The 19,295-nt window shown below is 45.0% G+C and overlaps 1 protein-coding gene across 1 annotated transcript in view; it reads left to right on the forward strand.

The window, feature by feature from the left end:
- LOC142767123 (homeobox protein lin-39-like) overlaps positions 1-19,295 on the forward strand; it is a 55,843-nt gene that overhangs the window by 21,193 nt on the left and 15,355 nt on the right. The window contains exons 3-4 of the mRNA XM_075868348.1: positions 11,639-11,750; positions 13,776-13,933. Coding sequence (XP_075724463.1) covers positions 11,639-11,750; positions 13,776-13,933 — 270 coding nt within the window. The remainder of the gene's footprint in view (positions 1-11,638; positions 11,751-13,775; positions 13,934-19,295) is intronic.

Raw genomic sequence — 19,295 nt, forward strand, 5'->3', positions numbered from 1 at the left:
TCTTCTTTTCTGGTAGCGCCAGATCTAACAAGCACTCTTCTGTGCAATTTGCAAAGCACACAGTTCTCAGGTACCTTCTTTGTGCTGTCATGGAGAACTGAGGACGTGGGTTTTGGGCTACGAGACTGCCATGATTTGTTCTGCGCATTCTCATTACGACTGTCTTTTCCACGATGTTTAGCGGACTCACTCTTCTCTAAGCTCTCATCTTCGATTGACAAGAAACTTATTAGGCGTTACAGCTCTGTATTAGAGGCTTCATTACTGCTGTAGCTCGCCGCCCGATTGGCGCATGACCGATGGTACTGTACAAAGATATCGTGTGGTAACGCCCGCAGCAATATGTCGCACAGCATTGCCGAAAAGAACGTCTTGCTCTCCCCAAGGGCCTCGAGTCCTCCGATGTTGATGATGACCTGGTTGTACATCTTGCGAAGAGCCGTCAGGTCACTTGAACGGACTGAAGGCAATGTACGATGACTGAAGAAGTACACCTGCTTGACTCTCGTTCTGTAACCGAAGCGTTTCTTGAGTATGTCGATGGCGTCATTGTAGCAAGCTTCTGTGGTTGGCAGGCCCACAATAGCTGAAGCTGCGTCGCCCCTTAGGAACAACCTCAGGTAGTTGAACTTGTCCATTGCCATAAGGTTTCCTTTCCGGTGAATCATCTGGTCAAATTGCTCCCAAAAGTCGTTCCACTGGCACAGGTCACCAGAAAATGGGGCGATGGTAAGCTTGGGAAGCTTGGCACCAGAGACTCCAGCGGTACTCGCTACGGACGAAGTCCGAAGCTCCGGTGGTGATAACGTGGCCGCAACAATACGGTCGCGCTTGCTAAGAAGCTCACTCATGACGCTGTTAGCGTTCTCTTCATATTCAAGGATGTTGTCGTACTCTTCCTCAAACTCTTCATCTGGTGTGTGGCTCTCTAACTTCCTGTTGATTTGGTTCAGCTCATCCTTGTTCGCCTTCAAACATCCGTACATGGCATTAAGCTGATCGATGGTGGCTGTCGCGTCACCGAGAAGAGCTCTTGCCTCGTTGATGATCCTGGTGTTGAGAGATCGTCTCGACGTCCACTTCTGTCTCAGCCTTTTCTTAGCACACAGCTCACTCGTAGCCTTCCGTACTCTTTCGTGGTACCTCGTAGCAGTTCTCGGATCTTCGGCACCGAATCTGATCAAAATGGCATATGGTTCACTGGCAAGAAGTGAGCTTTAAACATTACGAACGAAAATAATGTTCAGCTGTTTAGGTCGATTGCTGGCTGCAAGTGCCCGTGAGCGAGAACATCCTCGTGGAAAGAGGCGCTTCTTCTTCCGCAGTTTGACCTAGCACTGTGCTTGATTAAACAGAGGTACACCACAAATATTTCACTTATTGTTTTTTTCGTCAAACGATAGGCCAAGCACCTGAGTCACGACATGGTATGAGCAGCACCACCAGGCGGGTACAAGCAAGTTTTCGTGACGTAGCCCTGTCCGCACGTCTCTTTTTCGATTATCTACTGCGCACCGCACGTGTGCCAGCTGTCGTAGCAGGGAGGCTCGATGTTTGCACAGCATCACTTAAGGGCTGGACTCATGGTGCGAATGCGGATGCAACTTGCCGTACGTCTGTTCGTGCCAACAGCCGCACCCGCACGGCAACGTAGGCGCCATGCACTGGTGAGCGCCGGGGGTTTGGGAAAAAAACGTCCCTGGGAAAAATGTCCCCGAAAAAAATGTCTCCCTTTGAGTTGTTCAAAAAAACGTCCCGAGATGGACACCATCGATCGTTGCATGGCGCCTTCCAGTGGCCAATTCTTTGTTTCCGAAATAAAAAGTTGTGCGTGAAAAGTGCAGTTTGAAGATTACCGACGACGCACCACAATCACATACCAACTGTCCCAAGTAATCTGTATAGGAGTAATGTCAGATGCAATATCGCATACAAAGGCCTTGTTGATTACATGTTATCTACGCTAAAAAAAGATAGACGGGGTGGCAGTTCTGCGCACACGCATTTCATCTGGAGGCACCAGCAGTTTCGTTGCACCAGCACTCTCAAGGTAAATGTAATCTTTCGGGAGCTCATTCGATACTTGCCATGTGAATGACTCAACGGTAGGTATAGCCAGAATGGAGGCAAATAAATTGAAGAAAGGGAGCATGAAGCTGTGCGTGGGTGGTTATAAGTACACAAGGCAAAAAGATATTGCCTCGGCCACCTGCTAGAGTTGTTCTCCCACTTACCCCCCTGTGAATGCCTACTCGGCTACTCTTCATGGAGGGCACAGGACGAATGATCATGCGGAGGCCTGGAACAGAAAGCTGGAAAGTATCGTTGGCCACAGCCGTCCAGCAAAAGTTTGGAGGGCCATTGACGCCTTGCGCTCGGAAGAAGCCACTGTAAAGATCAAGACGACACACTCTCGAGTTGGTGCAACCCCTTAATGAAGGAGCAAATGAGCGGTCATGGGCATTTTGTGAACGTCGCAGCCTTGCTATAGGCTATGCGCTCAGAGTAGAGAATGAATATGGGCTGTGGCGATGTATGTCGCTCGCGAAGGCGTAGCCTTGTTGGCGACGTTATTACACAGCGAAGCACGACTGCGTGGAGTTGTTTGTTTTGTACTTAATAACTAGGATACGATATATTCCTAACATGCAAGCTGACGTGCCGTATGTGGGTGGTGACCAAGTGCTGGTGGCCCGTTCTCCCCATGCGTCGCAAATCAGCACGTGCGCTGTTGCACGCCGAGTCGGATGCCAAATCGCACGATATGCAGCGCTTTTTCGTGTTGAATTCCAATAGCAGATCCAGGTCAAGTTCTTCTGCTCTGAGTGGAGCAATTACATTCCAATGGTGAATTGGGAGCGTGAATTGTGTGTTCCAATGGCAGATTGAGAGCAAGCGCAGATTATGAATTACTAAGTGGAGCGAAAATTCTTGCTCCGCCGAAATCGGCGGATTTGACGGAAAGTTGAAGTGACGTATTCTGTGCGCCCGCCTTTCATCCAATCACCGATGGATGTCAGAGCAATGCTTCGCATTCCCTCGCACCCTCTCGTGCTCCCTCGCTAGATTTTTACTTACCAACAGCTCCCGTCGAGACGCCTGCGTTCCGATCGCAGATTTGGCGCGAGCAATCCTGCTCGGATCAGCGTGCCTAATTTAGTATCAGGCCCAGCGCTCGCGATTTACCTTTGGAATTCAACATAAGGCACAGCTTCTCCGTCGACAATCCGAAGTCTGTCTGCATCTGCATGTGGTGCGTGTAGGTGTACGAGCGAATGGAGTACATCCGCTTGGTTGGCGACGAGCTTCCTCCTCGACTGCTGTGCACGAGATATACCCACGCTTGCTCAACGCCTGATCGAACTGCAATCTTTCAAACATGCACCTATTCTCCCCCGTTTCAGTGGAGCAAGCCAATTCACAGGGCAAAATATTGGTGCCATCATGACCAATTCGAAATAAAGCAGTTCATTTGCCCTCTGAAAAGCGTATATAGTGTATTTGCGTGAATGTACACTCCGCTAGCTAGTTTCACAGGTACGCTGGATGACACTGACTGCCGGGCGCGTGCACACGATATAGTTTTTGTTTTATGAGCTTTCCTTCTTCTATGGGGTTGCCTATCGCCGTCGCATCGGTGTGTACTGTTTTTTTTAAAGTATTTCACTAAATCTCCCTTCCATAAAAGTATTTCTGCTAATATGCGTGCCAGTTTCTTGATGTGGGGAAGGGACAAGAGGATGTACCAGAGTGGACCGTGAGCATCGAACCATTGGTGCGAATGCCAAAGTAATGACCAACGGTCAGCTCCGAGCTGATGGTTCTTCATTGTATCTTGAGGTACTTTTGAATTTTGTCGAGTATGTGAAATCTGAGCAGTCTTCTTATGCAAGATTAGAAAAAAAAGGAAGATCACACGTAAAGTAGGAATAGATGATATGTGAAGCACGAATGAGAAATGTTGATATATCACTTTAGAATCAGCGAAACATTATGAGGTAGAGATAAATGATGCTCTACATGACTTTCGTGTCATGATTATCACGTCTGGATGTGTCGTTTACCTAGGTCACCTATTGACGTCACGTGATACCAAATTTAGTATATTGTAGGCACAATATTGACAACGTTTGACCTTCATCTTCTTCATCTGTATATAATCATCGTCACAAAAAACGTCGTCTTAATTCGAAGGGTTGATCAGGCGATTCGGCCTAATAAACGCCGTCGAGACTCCAACGCTGCTACTGTCTTACACAGTGGTGGAGGCTGCTTCTATGCCCAAGTCCTCTCCGACGTCAAATTCCCCTGGAGCTTCGTTCGGGTCGCCGCTTGCTTCCCCCGTCCACAGTCATGGCTCAAGAACCGCTGCCCGGAACATCCAGCATCCCTGTCCAACAAACCATTCCTGCGTGGATCGTCAACGCCCGGCAGCGCGACCCACCCATCTTCTGTGGTCTTCCACGCGATGACGTCGAGGTATGGCTAAAAGAATACGACATGACCATTGTTGATAACCAATGGGATGAAGCTCAAAAACGTCGTCACGTCACCTTCTATCTGTCCGATGTCACGAAAACGTGGTTTTTTATTCACGAGAGCAGCTTCCCGGATCGGCCTTCTTTTGCTCAACAAGTCCATAGGATTTTTGGAAAACCGAACATTTATTCCGAAGTGTCAAAACGAAAGCTCGATGGGCGTGCCCAACATCCCGGGGAGATGTACACTTCGTACATTGAAGACGTCCTTGCCCTTTGCCACCACGTGAACTCGGCAATGACAGAAGCCGATCGTGTTCGCCTCATCATCAAAGGGATAGGCCATGTCGCGTTCAACGCTCTGGCTGTTAAAAACCCCACCATCGTTGAGGACGTCATCACAGCATGTAAGCATCTTGATGAACTCCAAGCCATTCGATTGCACCCAGACTACCCAGACGCCAGTGACAGCTGGCCTTCCTCGGATGCGGATTTGCGCGTGCTGGTTCACACTCTGATTCGCGAGGAACTTCTTACCAAAAACAGCCGCCGATTGGAACCACCTTCCCTCTTCCGTTGTATCAATAACAGACCCTTTGTTATTCGAGACTGCAATTTCTCAGCAATGCTTGTAACTATACGCAGTTTCCATTATCTATCTTTGTCTTGTATGTGCTTGAATTCTTATACATTTTTAGTTGACTTATGTTGCCTTCCTGATTTGCGCATCTGTTACTTGTTTCTTTATTTTGTCTTTTTTTTCTTGTGTGTTATATATGTTGTACCCACCCCCTCTGTAATGCCCTACGGGCCCTGAGGGTATTCTAATAAATAAATAAATAAACTTCAAGCGCAAGGGTTGCCATGTGCACCCGCCCCTCGGCCTCACTCTCAATCTGCTGGTCTGCGCGAAATCATCAAAGAGGAGCTCTCCTCCATGGCTGGTGCTTTCCCATCGAACACTACGGCACCACCAACATCACCCATGACGTATGTGCAAGTCGCTGCCATGCCACCTGCCTTGGTTCAGCATGCGCATCCTGTTCCTGCGCAGTCCAACGTAGCAGCATTTGCGCCACACTCGCCTGTCCCAGCGCCAATACCCAGCACCTCCACCACTCTGTAAGACAATAGCAGCGTTGGAGTCTCGACGACGTTTATTAGGCCGAATCGCCTGATCAACCCTTCGAACGAAGACGACATTTTTTGTGACGAAGATTATATACAGATGAAGAAGATGTATATAAGATGTCATCTTCTTAACCTGTATATAATCATCGTCACGAAAAACGTCGTCTTCGTTCGAAGGGTTGAACAGGCGATTCGGCCTAATAAACGCCATCGAGACTCCAACGCTGCTACTGTCTTACAATATGTAGAGCTTGCGAAACGGCCGCGAGCACGCTATAAGCGTGGCATGTTGTCAGGTTCTTACATGACACGCATGTCAGAATTATCATGTTTGCACCAGTCATATATTTCGTCATTCATTGACCTCACGTAACACCAAATCTGGTATTTCTGGAGCTAGCAAAACGGCTGCGAGCGCATCATGAAGGGCCCAGTATACTCCAATTTTGCGTTGACGCACGCGCACGCTGGGCACAGCGGCGCTACGTTAGCAAAAGGCGAACATTCTATAGTATGACGACAGCTGTGACCAACGTCCGTCGCCGTGGCCCCACAGCAACTTGCACAAAATGCGACATGCTGCATTTTGCGCCGATGCGTTACCAAAACAGCACTGCGCCTCCCTCTTTTTGTGACGGAGGGTCGCGCTGAAACACGCTTGCGTCCAAGCAACGCAGCATGGCGCGCGCCTGCGAGATATGGCAGGACCGGTGCCGGCGGGACAACGCCGGTGTGACGAGACGAAATGAACGCCGGCGAGCACGCGCACCGCGTCACGTCGAAATGTATTGGCGCTGGGACTGTGGCATGTAGTCATGTTCTCACATGAGGCGCATCTCATGACTATCATGTTTACACCAGTCCGATACCTTCGTCATTCATTGGCGTCACGTAATATCAAATTTGGTATTTGTGAAGCTAGCGAAATGGCCGCGAGCGCTTGATCGGTGTAGCATATAGTTATGTTGTTACAGTACACGCATGTCGTGATTATCTTGATTGGGTGTGTCATTTACCTATGTCGCCTGTTTGGGTCACGTAATACCGAGTTCGGTGCATGTGAAGCTAGCAAAACGGCCACGACCGCATCATGAGCATTGCATGTAGTCATGTTGTTACATGACACGCCTCTCATTTTTATCATTCTAGCCCCAGTATCTTACGTTCGTCATTCATTCACGTCCCGGAATACAAAATTTGGTCTAAGTGAAGCTAGCGAAGCGGTGGCCAGCGCATCATGAGCGTGGCATGTATATCATGCTGTTACATGACACTCATATCAAGATTATCATGTTTGCACAAGTCACATGCCTTTGTCATCCATTCACGGGCTGTAATACCAAGTTAGGTATATGTGACGCTAGCGAAACGGCCGCGATCGCTTCATGAGGGTGGCATGTAGTCATGTTGCTACATGACACACATGTCATAATTTTCATGTTAGGGTCGGTCGCTTGTGTTCGCCATGCAATCATGCCATACCATACCAGTTTTGCAACGTGCCATGTGAAAGAAACCACCACAAGAGGTGCAGGACCATAAAAGGTAAATCATGACAGTCATGACATACAAGTCGTGATTTTCATGTTATGATTAATCAAATATGTTTTTAATACAGTCATGTTATGCCATACCGAGTTTGGTATCGATAACATTATCGAAACTGCCAGGAGAGCTAAAAGTCGTAGGCGGCTAGATAGATAGATAGATAGATAGATAGATAGATAGATAGATAGATAGATAGATAGATAGATAGATAGATAGATAGATAGATAGATAGATAGATAGATAGATAGATAGATAGATAGATAGATAGATAGATAGATACGCTCAAAGTCAGCGAAGTTCGCTATGAAATGCTTCGCATTTAAAACCTCCAGTGCCTGCCTCTCGTTCTGCCTAGCGACTCGTACCTTTTCTCATTCCTCAACTCTAGTCTTGTCAGCTACTCTCCTACCTCTTTTTCTTGTCCCTAAAGCAAGACGACCCCTGAACGGTCAATAGTACGTCTAGAATAAGATCCCACATGCCACGTATGCTACCGAACAATTTTTTCACGAAAAGCAGTGCGTGTGTGCGTTCTGAATCTCTGTACCAAACAAATTACCGTAGCTCAATTCACAAAATTTTTTTAAAAATTAGCACTGAATTGTAAAAAATTGTTTTATTAGTTTACTTAGTTCCCATTGGAGGTCAAAAATATTTACACTCAGTGGTAGGCCTCATCCTCGTGTTTTGAAATATAAAAAGCGAACAAATAACGTTTCTGTATATTGATAAGAGCAAAACTATTTTTAACCACTTGAGTCTACTTATAACAGTTATAGGCTGTTTATAAAATCAACCCACAAGTATGATATTTTTGATTTTTGCGTATTTATTTAGCACACTGTCTATGACACCAGTGTGATTAAGATGACCAATGCTATGCCGAAAAAACGTGTGGTTGAAACAACGCATTACCAAAATTTTCTTATGACTTTTCACTGACATCCTTTAAAACTAGCGTACTATGTATAACCAGTTTTGTTATTACCCACACACTGATTAATCTTAGAACTACCTGACAAGAACAGCAGATAAATCAAGAAGAGCTCACTCAACAGTTTCACGCCGCACCCGTGACCGACGGATGAGTCAGCACTCGCTTGATCGCAATGTGTCATTTGCTGCCTGGAACATTTACACAATTTGTATTCCCACAACAACCTTCTATTGATGACAACCCTAATTGCAGCTTGTATTCACTTGTGCTATTCAGAGGGTGCACAGAACGATTGCCTTTTTCCCGAACACGGTTGAAGTTATAGCAGAATCATCATTGCACTGGCTTGGTCTGCACCCTATTGGTTTGTGGCAAATGGTCGCGCGGGGAGGCTCCTTACGTCCCTCCTCCGAGAGCCAATAAAAGGTCCTGAGCGATGTGCCGGAGCATATGCGGAGCATCCGCGGGAATAGGCGACACGACGGAGCATTCGCGAAGTGACCACCGGAGAAGAACCAGGGGCACCCTTTTCATATGATTTTCTTGGATGTCCCCTGCCGGAGAAAAACGGTGGGAAACAAATGTATACACTTCGCTACCGGAGCAGAGCAGGATAATCTTCACCCAATGCCTCCCAGCTGGGGGTCTTTTTGTTTACAGTGTAGACTTCCATGACAGAGTTAGGACCATAGGTGTATTAGCCCCCCCCCCCGCCCCCACTGAACAATGTTGGTGAGGCTGAACCCCCCCCCCCCCTCGCTTACTTTAGAGAGTGGTCTTTTTTGGCTGCACGCTGGGGAAACCAACAACTAAGGCGAAGCTTCCCGTCACAACAGTAATCACTCAATTATATTCTTAGGAGAGAATGAAAATGTAACGAAACAATGTTACATTGTAGTGAAATTTTGCCAACATTCTCGCTATGATAATTTTTCTTGTAGGCTGTTGGCGGTGCAGGTCGCCTATGCGACGCTTTCGCGTCTTGTGCTGTAGTATTTCAGAGCAGGCGAGCACTGAAGAGGGGCCGTGCTCATGCTTTTGATCTGCCGTGACTCGTTGATTAAATTACGGATGGGAAGGAGCAAACTTTTTAAAAATTGTTGAAAGCATTTGCTGTGTCTGGAAAATAATTTTAATCGAAAAGGGTAAATCATCACCGCTGCTCTGTTGAAGCTGTTGCGAGCCAATGAGTGTGACGAATCATCTGGATATTTAGGTTTTCCGTACTAGAACGCCAAAAAATGTTTCCGCTTTAGTCTCTGGTAAACCTGATCAACCTTGCTTACGACAACTTGGAGCCATAGCGGTAACTTGCAAAGTGGCCAGAAATAAATCTGTAAACTCAAGCTCCGTAAGAAGACCAGCTCTTAAACTTACCCCACAGCTTGACCCAGCTGACAAGGGAGGAGGTGAGAGACTGGTTTTTAGCACTATGGAGGCTTAGTTAAGAGTGGGGCTAGTTGGTTTTCACTCACGTTGAGTTGTCTTTTACAGCTGAAAATACATATCGGACAGCAAAGAAGCACACACAAGTAGCGCTGCCTATTTTTCTCTATTCATTTTTTCTCTCAGAAAGTATAAGCTCACAGTGATGTATACGCACACCAACTACTAAACACGGCTATGCTGCAAGTAGAAATATTTCATTATACTCATAATCCATCTCGCCACCCTCAATAAATGGCTACTGCTTACGCGATTGGCAGCTAGCCTACTTGAACTACAATTAGAAGGATATAATTTCGAGCTTCCTGATGTCATTTAACAAGCAGCATATTTTGTGGCATACAGAAAGTTTTAAGTGCCGAAGAACCCAGGGCAAACAAATTGCCGCATCGAAAATAGTTTATTCTCTTATTTTTTACGTGGTCGTTCTTGAGTGGTCATTGCGCGATGTATCATTTTTGCGTCAATTGTTGCCTCGCGTAACAAGCTTAAATGTGTGCAAAACAAACGCTTTTTACACCAATCATATACAGCTAACGACCATTTAGAAATGAAGGAAAAAGCGTAATTTAACCTTATAATCGCCCATAATTTGTTCTTGCAAAGAAATATTTTATTTACTCCGTTTGTATCGGCGTATTCATGAGGGTGCGTGATGGCCGCTTATGAAATGTCAATACAAATACAATGATTGTAAACAATGTAGTATGCCCCTAACACCGCAAATTATACATATTTAAGTATAGAGGTTTAGTAGTTGATAATAAGTTAATGACAGTAATATATCCATAGCAATATATTTGAATGCACGCTTCAGAAACAGTTTTAGGACTATTAGCAACAATGCAAATTACAATACACACAAGCCTGAAATTATGCAAGAAAGTGTAACACTTGCTGTGAAAAATATAACAGCCATAAATCGTTGAAAAACAAGGTTGATCCCTTAGTCACAGGAATCAGCATATAACACAAAAGTAAACGCACCCTATCATGGTTAATGAAACATTTACTGTATACATTGATAGAGGAGGGTTCGCCGAATGTATGTTTTGAAGTTCGGCAGCCATAGCCTCGTTTGACGTTGGCGTATCCTTGTTGACGCTTGGTACCTGACGACTAACATCCATGGCAAATTTATCAGAAAGACCATTGTGGTATCTGTAGATGTTAATCGCCAAAGCATAATCGGAGAAAGAGGCATGACGGTAAGATGAGCGTCGCATATTGGACGCGCAAATTGTGCTAAGGGCGACATTCCTCGGCCTGTTAAATTAATATTGAACTTCGTAGTATCTAAGAAAACGCATCGTGTCAGCTCTGTATTTGTGAATTCTATACAACTGCGAGTGTGTCCATGAAGTTCTTTCTCTCTCTATACTTTATATATATATATATATATATATATATATATATATATATATATACATTTATATATAATATATATATATATATATATATATATATATATATATATATATATATATATATATATATATATATATATATATATATATATATATATATATATATATATATATATTCGGGCTGACGAGTGAGGTGCTGTTGCCCCCCCCCCCTCGCGAAAAAGTTGGTACGCCACTGGTGAGGAACTATTCAAGCATCTTTGTATTGCCACCTACGTTGCAGCCTGATGTTGACCGCGCCTCTTCACTTCCTACTCCAGCACCCCCCCCCCTCCTTTACATAGTTGTGCGAAGGAAGCGAGCCCCATAAGACATGTGAATTGTCGAATTGTATGGCGTTTTTAGGCGAAAAGGAAACTATGCACTTTGGAAGCCGCGAGCACTATTTTGTTGAATCCTAACTGCATCTTCGATCTTCCTGGCTCTGAAACTAGCCATTTTTTTTAAATCTTCCCAACTCTAAACTGCCTTTGGATGGAAGTGCAGGTTGTCTTAATGAGCTCCTGATAATATTAGAAACATGCTGTGAAGGCAAAGAATGAGTGTGTGAATGGATCTCGTGGAATGAGGTACAGGGCCAGTGGACATCGTATGATTTGATAATGTCCGGTAATAGGGTATGTTACTAATGCTGTTACAGTATAGTGTCATCGGCATTTTTCAATTTTCAGGACTGGAGAGATGATGTACCCGGGCTTCTCTTCCTCGATTTTCCTGGCTGCAGCAAAAACAGCACTCCTGCAGAAACTCTTACTACGTCCACAGCTCATACAGATACAGCGCGTACGTATGGACTTTGTACAAGAATGGGGTCTGCATGTTACTAACAAAATGGCGGTGGCTAAGAAATCCCTCAGATTTTTAAAACAAAATTTGCCTCATGCTCCCGTTTACTTGCATTTACATATTCGCGACATGAAGGTGACGCAAAAATCAGCACAGAGTCTCCTTATAATTGCTATAGCAGTAAAAGGGTACCGGCATTTGTATGGAAAGAGAATCGACTCAAGTTTGAAAAACATGGCAGACTCACCAGCAACTAGGCTGCTGTAAGTGTAAGCGACATGGTAACAAGCATTACACAAAAAAGCTCACGTGGTGACTTTTGCATTCACCTAAGATGAGTGGAATGGCGCAATCCGGTTTCATTTTCTTCTTCTCAATCGATCATATTGACGGACCGAAACAATTTTCACTGAGCGTGGCTTTCCATAGCCTTCGGTGTCAGAGCAATCGCAAACTTTCAACACCTTCGATGCCCATTCGATCGGTTGAATGCTTCTAGAACTCTATAGAATGGTCTACCCAGAGCCATACGACGACGACATCTAAGGACGCCACCATTTGACGTCACATTGTGATTTCCCAGTGACGTCACAATGACTTCATGAAGTTATGAGGCGGCTTCATTATATCATATGTTTTTCTGAGCCCTTGCGTTGACACCGGCGACGCTTTTTTTGCATATGAGGAGACAATTAGGACTTTTGCAGTAAATATTGAAGTCGACCACCATCGCGAAATTAAAAGGCACATGCCCTTCAACGTAGCTAATAAATAGGCGACGATTGAAAGGGAGGTAAATATCTCCAGAACAAAAAAAAACTCAGCTTAAAAATGTGTGACGTACTATTTGTCATCTGTAGGTGGGGCTGTTAAGATTTGAATAAAGTCCAATGAGTATCTCTACAGAAAGGTAACCTTCTGCTATGTTGCACAGATGTATATTTTTCATTCATCATTGATGAGATGAATGTTGAAATTACTCTACACTATCGCCCTACTACCCTACGCTGGCCAAAATTTTCTGAAAATAGTTTACAAGTAGGTTAAATGTTCTACGGTTGGCAAGCCTCATGTGCTCGCGGGTTTGAGATCATTCAACATCAGTGATCCGTTCGGACTGCAGTGGAATTTATAGAAAGGAGGAGCACTTTCTCGCATGTTCGGTGCACAGTGGTTGTAGGTATCTCTTGTGGAAATGCCTTATGCTTGGCTTTCTCGATTTTTGAAAGCCATGTGTGTGAATTTAGGTTGAAGTGCACTGTCTGTTTCACTGCCGGTTGTACATCGGCGAGGGCTATCACAGTACTTAAAGTTGGTCAGAGTCCAATTTTACTTCCCACGGTTGTAAAAGGCATCGAGCAGACGGTTTGACACTTGCCATTGAAGGTGGTGTGAGCGTTGTGACAGTGAACTTTGTTGGAGTCGTGTCTTTTCTGCATGCAGCTGGCTGAATGTGTCATGCTGTAATTGCGCAGCACTGTAGAAAAAGTTCTACCTACGGGAACTCAAGAACGTCGGAATTATCTGCCAACACGTGTTCATCGTTTTTGTGATGCCGTTCCGCTGCATGACGGTGAATACGTGGGGTTAAGATGGTCAATTCTGAAGCGGCAAAGTACCCGGTTAATTGATAGCGCTGCATGTTGTTCTACGCATCCTGCTGACTTCCATGCCCTTTAGAATTGTCCTCATCTCTCTGCCATGCATACCGGCCAGGAAAAGCACGGCATAACAGAAGCTCATCTCAAAATCTTAGTAACAATGTCACTTCGGGCGAACAAAGCTATCAGAAAGTCATCTTGTGCAGAAATGAACTAATATAGTTCTGTTTATGTAAAATTATACAAAAAATAAAAATCATGTATTTCAACTTCTCTTTTTAATGTTGATTTTTCAGAGCTAGAAGATGTCACAAAAAATTAATTCAGCAGTTCTTCACAATGCACGAGCTTGTAAAGTTTTGCTTGATATTTGTGGTCATAAGCCCAATTCTAAGCGGACACCCTTTGTGTCACCACGCAGATTCTCCACCAGAGCAGCGAGCCGAACCACGCAAGGAGCGCACCGCCTTCAGCCGAAGTCAAGTGGAGAAGCTAGAAGCCGAGTTCTGCCAGCACAACTACCTCACCCGGCTGCGGCGCTACGAAATAGCCTTGGCTTTAGACCTCACCGAAAGACAGGTGTGTGTGTCCCGGTAATTCTGAAGATACAGAACAACACGAAATACGTTGTGATATTTTTCAGAGAATTAAACTTTTTCTATTACAGCAAATATTAGCCGATGTCTACAAACTTTTCTTGATACACGTAGGTATACAAGGTGAAATGATTCATAAGAACACGAGGAGGAATAAATGTTTCACGAAGCGGCATCGCGGTGCTAGTACCGCTTTTGCCACTGCTTTTTCAAACATACTGGGTGTCGAGAGAAGGCAAATGCATTGAACTGCACAGGCGTTCATCGCAGACGAGAGGATTTCGTTCTTGAGGGCTTTTGTTATTGAAGGGCACGAAAGCATAGCGCAGAGTACTCTTTCTTGTGCACACGGTACCTTTGTGCTCACATTTGATCACAACTTGTCACATGTAGGCTTTTCCGGCGCCATAATAGGCACAGAAACAAGACACTTGGCAGTCGTGTTTTTGAGGTGGTGTGACACGCGCTGCACGTTAGGGACAACATTCGTCGTTGTTCATTTTATTCCTGGCACTATTTCTGTTGGCCCTTGAATTTCCCTCGAATAAAAAGGCTCCCTATCACAGAGAAAATGATCCCTTGCGGGAATCCCTCTACACCTAATATTTGGACTTGCATTTGCAAGCTCAGAGCGAGCCGATGTTCGGAAGTTTTGCTAAGACTTAGGCAGTTGCTACTGCTGCCATTAAACGTAATTTACATTTGCACACCCATTTTCCACAGAAGTTGATACTTCTAGTGTTACATGAGAAAAGTAATGAGGGCCACGATTTGCAGGCCCTCGTCATCAGGCAAGCATTTCACGTGTAAAAAAGGCAGATCGCTAGGACAAATTGAGAACTTTACTTTAAATTTTTTAAAACTACACTGAAGTGCTCGAAGTAGACTGTCATTGACCACCGTTGACTTCAGAAAAACGTCTAACTTTGGCATCTCAAACATATCTGAATGAGATGTCGACCATCCCTGATATTTCATTTCATTATCAAAAAATTTGTACCTCGTTCTCTCTGTCAGCAAAAGTTTGCACAAAGCGGACACATTTAGCTTAAAGCATTCACATAAAAATTGCGCAATAGTGCACATGATACAAGCTACGTCACTTTGAGCAAAAAACTTTCCGTTAAAGCCAATAAAAGTGAACGGTAGTGATAAGAAAGCACTGTAAAAATTGCTCAATAGATAAAAGACTTTAATATTGAAGGTATCGACTTATGTTTTTCATTCCCAGTTCTTCAAGATTTAAGTAAGCTGAATTTCGCATGCGCATGAGAAAGCCAAGTTTCGGCCTCCGAGATGGCACGCCCGCTGTTTTCCCTCCGGTCGCTTCAATCACACGCAAAGAGCGTCATCCGCCTTTTCTACGATGTCGCACCGTATGCACCCTTCGTTAGCCGAAAAGTTGCGAAAAATTATCTGGTCTCGGGGGCCTTTGTTTTGGCAATGCCAGTTCTCCAGGGCCCTTTCAAAGGCCTTACGGTACGCCAAAGCAGAGCACAAAAAAAAAAAAAAACAGAAAAGGTCGATTTCAGAGGGGGCTGGCACCCTTCCTTCTCCGCACCACGGTGCTTGCTGCTGAGGGCAGGAAAGACAGCCGCGGCGTTGGCGCAGCTTGCAAGAAGGGCGAAAAAAAAAAACCGTTCGGTGCTTTTATACCATAGAGTTTCTTAAAATTAACTAGAGGGGACTCTGTCACTGCGATCGTTCAGCGATCATGAGAATGATGGGTAGCCCACACATTTGCCCAGTCTTCGTACTTGCGGGTGGTGAATCGTACTTGGGGCTTCGTTTATTGCTGTGCTTCGGTTTTGTTTTCAAAGAAAGATTTAGCCCTTTGAACTTCGTGACCTGATTTGGAAAGGTAAGTATAAAAGAATAGGGTGCTGAAGCGCAACCACTGAACCTTTGCTGATTTTCGTTTCGTGAGAAAACAGCTTCAAGCCACACGAACACACACGGAGCCGATAGTAGGCCAGAAGTACGAAGATTAGACAAATGTGTGTACTACCCATCAATACAATGCTCGCTGAAGCGCCATGCATTGCAGCTCTCATAGACACTAGCGCAGAGTTTCCTCTAGTGTATATTAGGAAACTCTGTGTTTTAGACAACCCCCGCTGTACAGAAATGTCAGTCATGGCGTAGGAGAGGCAAAGGGCGCGCTTGGGCCTATTTATACTCATAGGAGACTTTTTTTTTGCTGTAAATATGCGTCTTTTGTACTAGAACATTTAAAAGTATGATATGTCCGCAACAGAACCACTTGTGCTTGAAACGGACTCTACCTAAAAGATTGCGGGCTGTATGAAGGTACTGGCGAAGGACACTAAAAAAAATGCAGCACATCCCAAAAGGGAATCGTGAAGATATGCGAATGCAATGCGTAGCGTCCATAACGGCGTTTCGCACATGAGAACCCAGTGTTAGAAGAATGTTTTCTTTTTTTTTCTTACACCGCGCAGCCAATAGCATCGTTCCCCACACGTGGCGTTTTTCTGTCGGGAGAAACGTGGTATGCATTTCCAGCTCTAGTAGCTAGAGTGGACAGTAAAAAAAAAACACTACACAAATGCTGGCAGCACAAACGCTATAAACGCGTTTCAAACGCACTGCATTCAGGCGTTGACAAGTCACGTTGAAGTCAAGGAGGTGGGGGCTCCGGTTGCCAGGGGCGTGGATAAGCGCGCGTGCTCGCAGCTGTTCCTGACAGTTGCTGAAGCCGAAGCGCGACATGGTGGGTGCTGTGGCTGCTAGAGATGCGCGCGCCCGTACCTGTTGCTAAAGAAAAGTGCGGTGGGGGAATCCCGACGTACACCTGACATAGCCCAACTAAAAATGATTCTCATTAAAAAAAGAACCAATATAGAACTGGTTGCGACAATGCTAGGTGCTCGAGCATGCCCTACCACTCAAGACGGATAAGTCGTAGCCGGGTCTGAAGAGAGTAAAGGTGTTTTCTCATCGCTTCCTTGTTCTCTGTAGCAAACCTGAGTTGTGAAACGTGACATTAGAAGTCACTTCGATGAAATGGCAGATTGCTGCATCGAAAACAACTGATCGCTGATAATCACACAATCGGGAAGGCGCCAGTTACTGAAAAGCGGCGCGTAAAAATACGCATTAGACCAGCGCACCTTCAAAGTCCGCCCTTGTGTGGGCTCGGTAGAGCCGGGTTCACTAGCCCGGTCATGCTGAGCAATTAGCCGAATGTGCAAGAACGTGGAGAAACCAAGCACTGTCAGACTCTATAGCTTGACAGGATTCCATCTCACGCGCTATGAATATGTTGGCCAATAAACTCCTTTCATAGATGCATGTAGCCTGAAAAAAATCAGCAGCTAAATTGTGCTGAACCTAACTGAAACTCAATAGAACTCCTGGCAGTTGCGCACTTACATAAACGCTCGGGAAGACCAGTGATATATAAACTGAACTTTTCTAAGCTTCATGTTGTAATGACCAATTCAATACGTAAGATTATGATGAGAGAAAAAAAAACTGGAAAATCCGAGGTACAGTGGGAATTGATGATATGCGAAGCACAAATAAGGAAGGTTCATATGTCAACTGAAAATCACCACAACGATTCGAGGTGGACGTAAATGATGCCGTACAAGACTTCCATGTGATGATTATTATGTTTGGAGCTGTCATTTACATTAGTCATCTATACCGCGTCACGTGATACCAAATTTGGTATATGTTGAGCTAGTAAAATGGCCGCTGGTGGGCTATTAGCGTAGCATGTTCTTATGATTTACATTGCGCGCATGCCATGGTTATCATGTTTGGACATGTCATTTATCTTCGTCGTCCATTCGCGGCACGTGATACCAAATTTGGTATATGTGATGCTAGCGAAACGGCCGTGAGCGCATCATCAGCGTGGTATGTTTTGAGGTTCTTACATGATATCCACGTCATGACTATCATGTTTTCACGACTGATATACCTTTGTCATTCATTCACGTCACGTAATACTAAATTTGGTATATGTGATGCTAGCGAAACGGCCGCGAGCGCATCCTGAGTGTGGCATGTAGTCATGTTGTCGCACGACACGCATGTTAAGATTATCATGTTTAGACGAGTCTTTTATCTTCGTCATTCATTTGCGTCACGTAATATAAAATTTCGTAGGGGGGGTGCTAGCGAAACGGCCGCGAGCGCATCATGAGTGGGGCATGTAGTCATGTGGTCGCCTGACACGCATGTCAGGATTATCATGTTCGGACGTGTCATGTACCTTCGTCAGTCGTTCACGTCACGTAACACCAAATATGGTATACGTGAAGCTTGCGAAACTGCCACCAGCACATCATGAGTGTGGCATGTAGTCATATTGTTATTTGTCACGCATGCCCATAATTTCCACGTTCAGGTCTGTCGCTTGTGTTCGCCATGCAGTCAAGTCATATCACAGCGGTTTCACACAATGTCATGTGGACGAAACCACCGCAAGATCATAAAATGGAAATTATGGCATTCATGACATACATATCGTGATTTTCATGTTATGACTCGTCATTTATGCTTGTCGTACAGTCATGTCATGCCATACCAATTTTGCTGTTGATATCATTATCGAATTGATTGATTGATTTGTGAGGTTTAACGTCCCAAAACCACCATATGATTATGAGAGACGCCGTAGTGGAGGACTCCGGAAATTTTGACCACCTGGGGTTCTTTAACGTGTACCCAAATCTGAGCACACGGGCCTACGACATTTCCGCCTCCATCGGAAATGCAGCCGCCGCAGCCGGGATTTGAAACCGCGACCTGCGGGTCAGCAGCCGAGTACCTTAGCCACTAGACCACCACGGCGGGGCGATACCATTATCGAAATGGCAAAAAGAGCTAAATGTCCTAGATAGATAGATAGATAGACAGATAGATAGATAGATAGATAGATAGATAGATAGATAGATAGATAGATAGATAGATAGATAGATAGATAGATAGATAGATAGATAGATAGATAGATAGATAGATAGATAGATAGATAGATAGATAGATACGCTCAAGGTCGCCGAAGTTCACCAAGAGATGCTTCGCATTCAAAAGCACAGAAATAGATTAGAAGATAGCATTGTGTGCTCACAGCGGCGATGCCAAAACTTCCTCTCCGTTTCCCAGAACGCCAGCGACGCATCCACGCAAGGTAACCGCACCGAGGCATCAGCATGACTACGTTACAAAAAGTGGCCCCTTATCTGCATGTAATCTGCAAATGTCGTCGAAGGACGATAGTCTTGCGTGTGGAGAGAGTGAACGAGACATTTATTTGATGTTCTGCGCAAGGAAATCGGTGAATGGTATTCTGGAGGCGCTGCGTTAGAGTG

Source organism: Rhipicephalus microplus, chromosome 7 (assembly GCF_043290135.1).
Source record: "Rhipicephalus microplus isolate Deutch F79 chromosome 7, USDA_Rmic, whole genome shotgun sequence".
In the NCBI taxonomy this organism is placed as follows: Eukaryota; Metazoa; Arthropoda; class Arachnida; order Ixodida; family Ixodidae; genus Rhipicephalus; species Rhipicephalus microplus.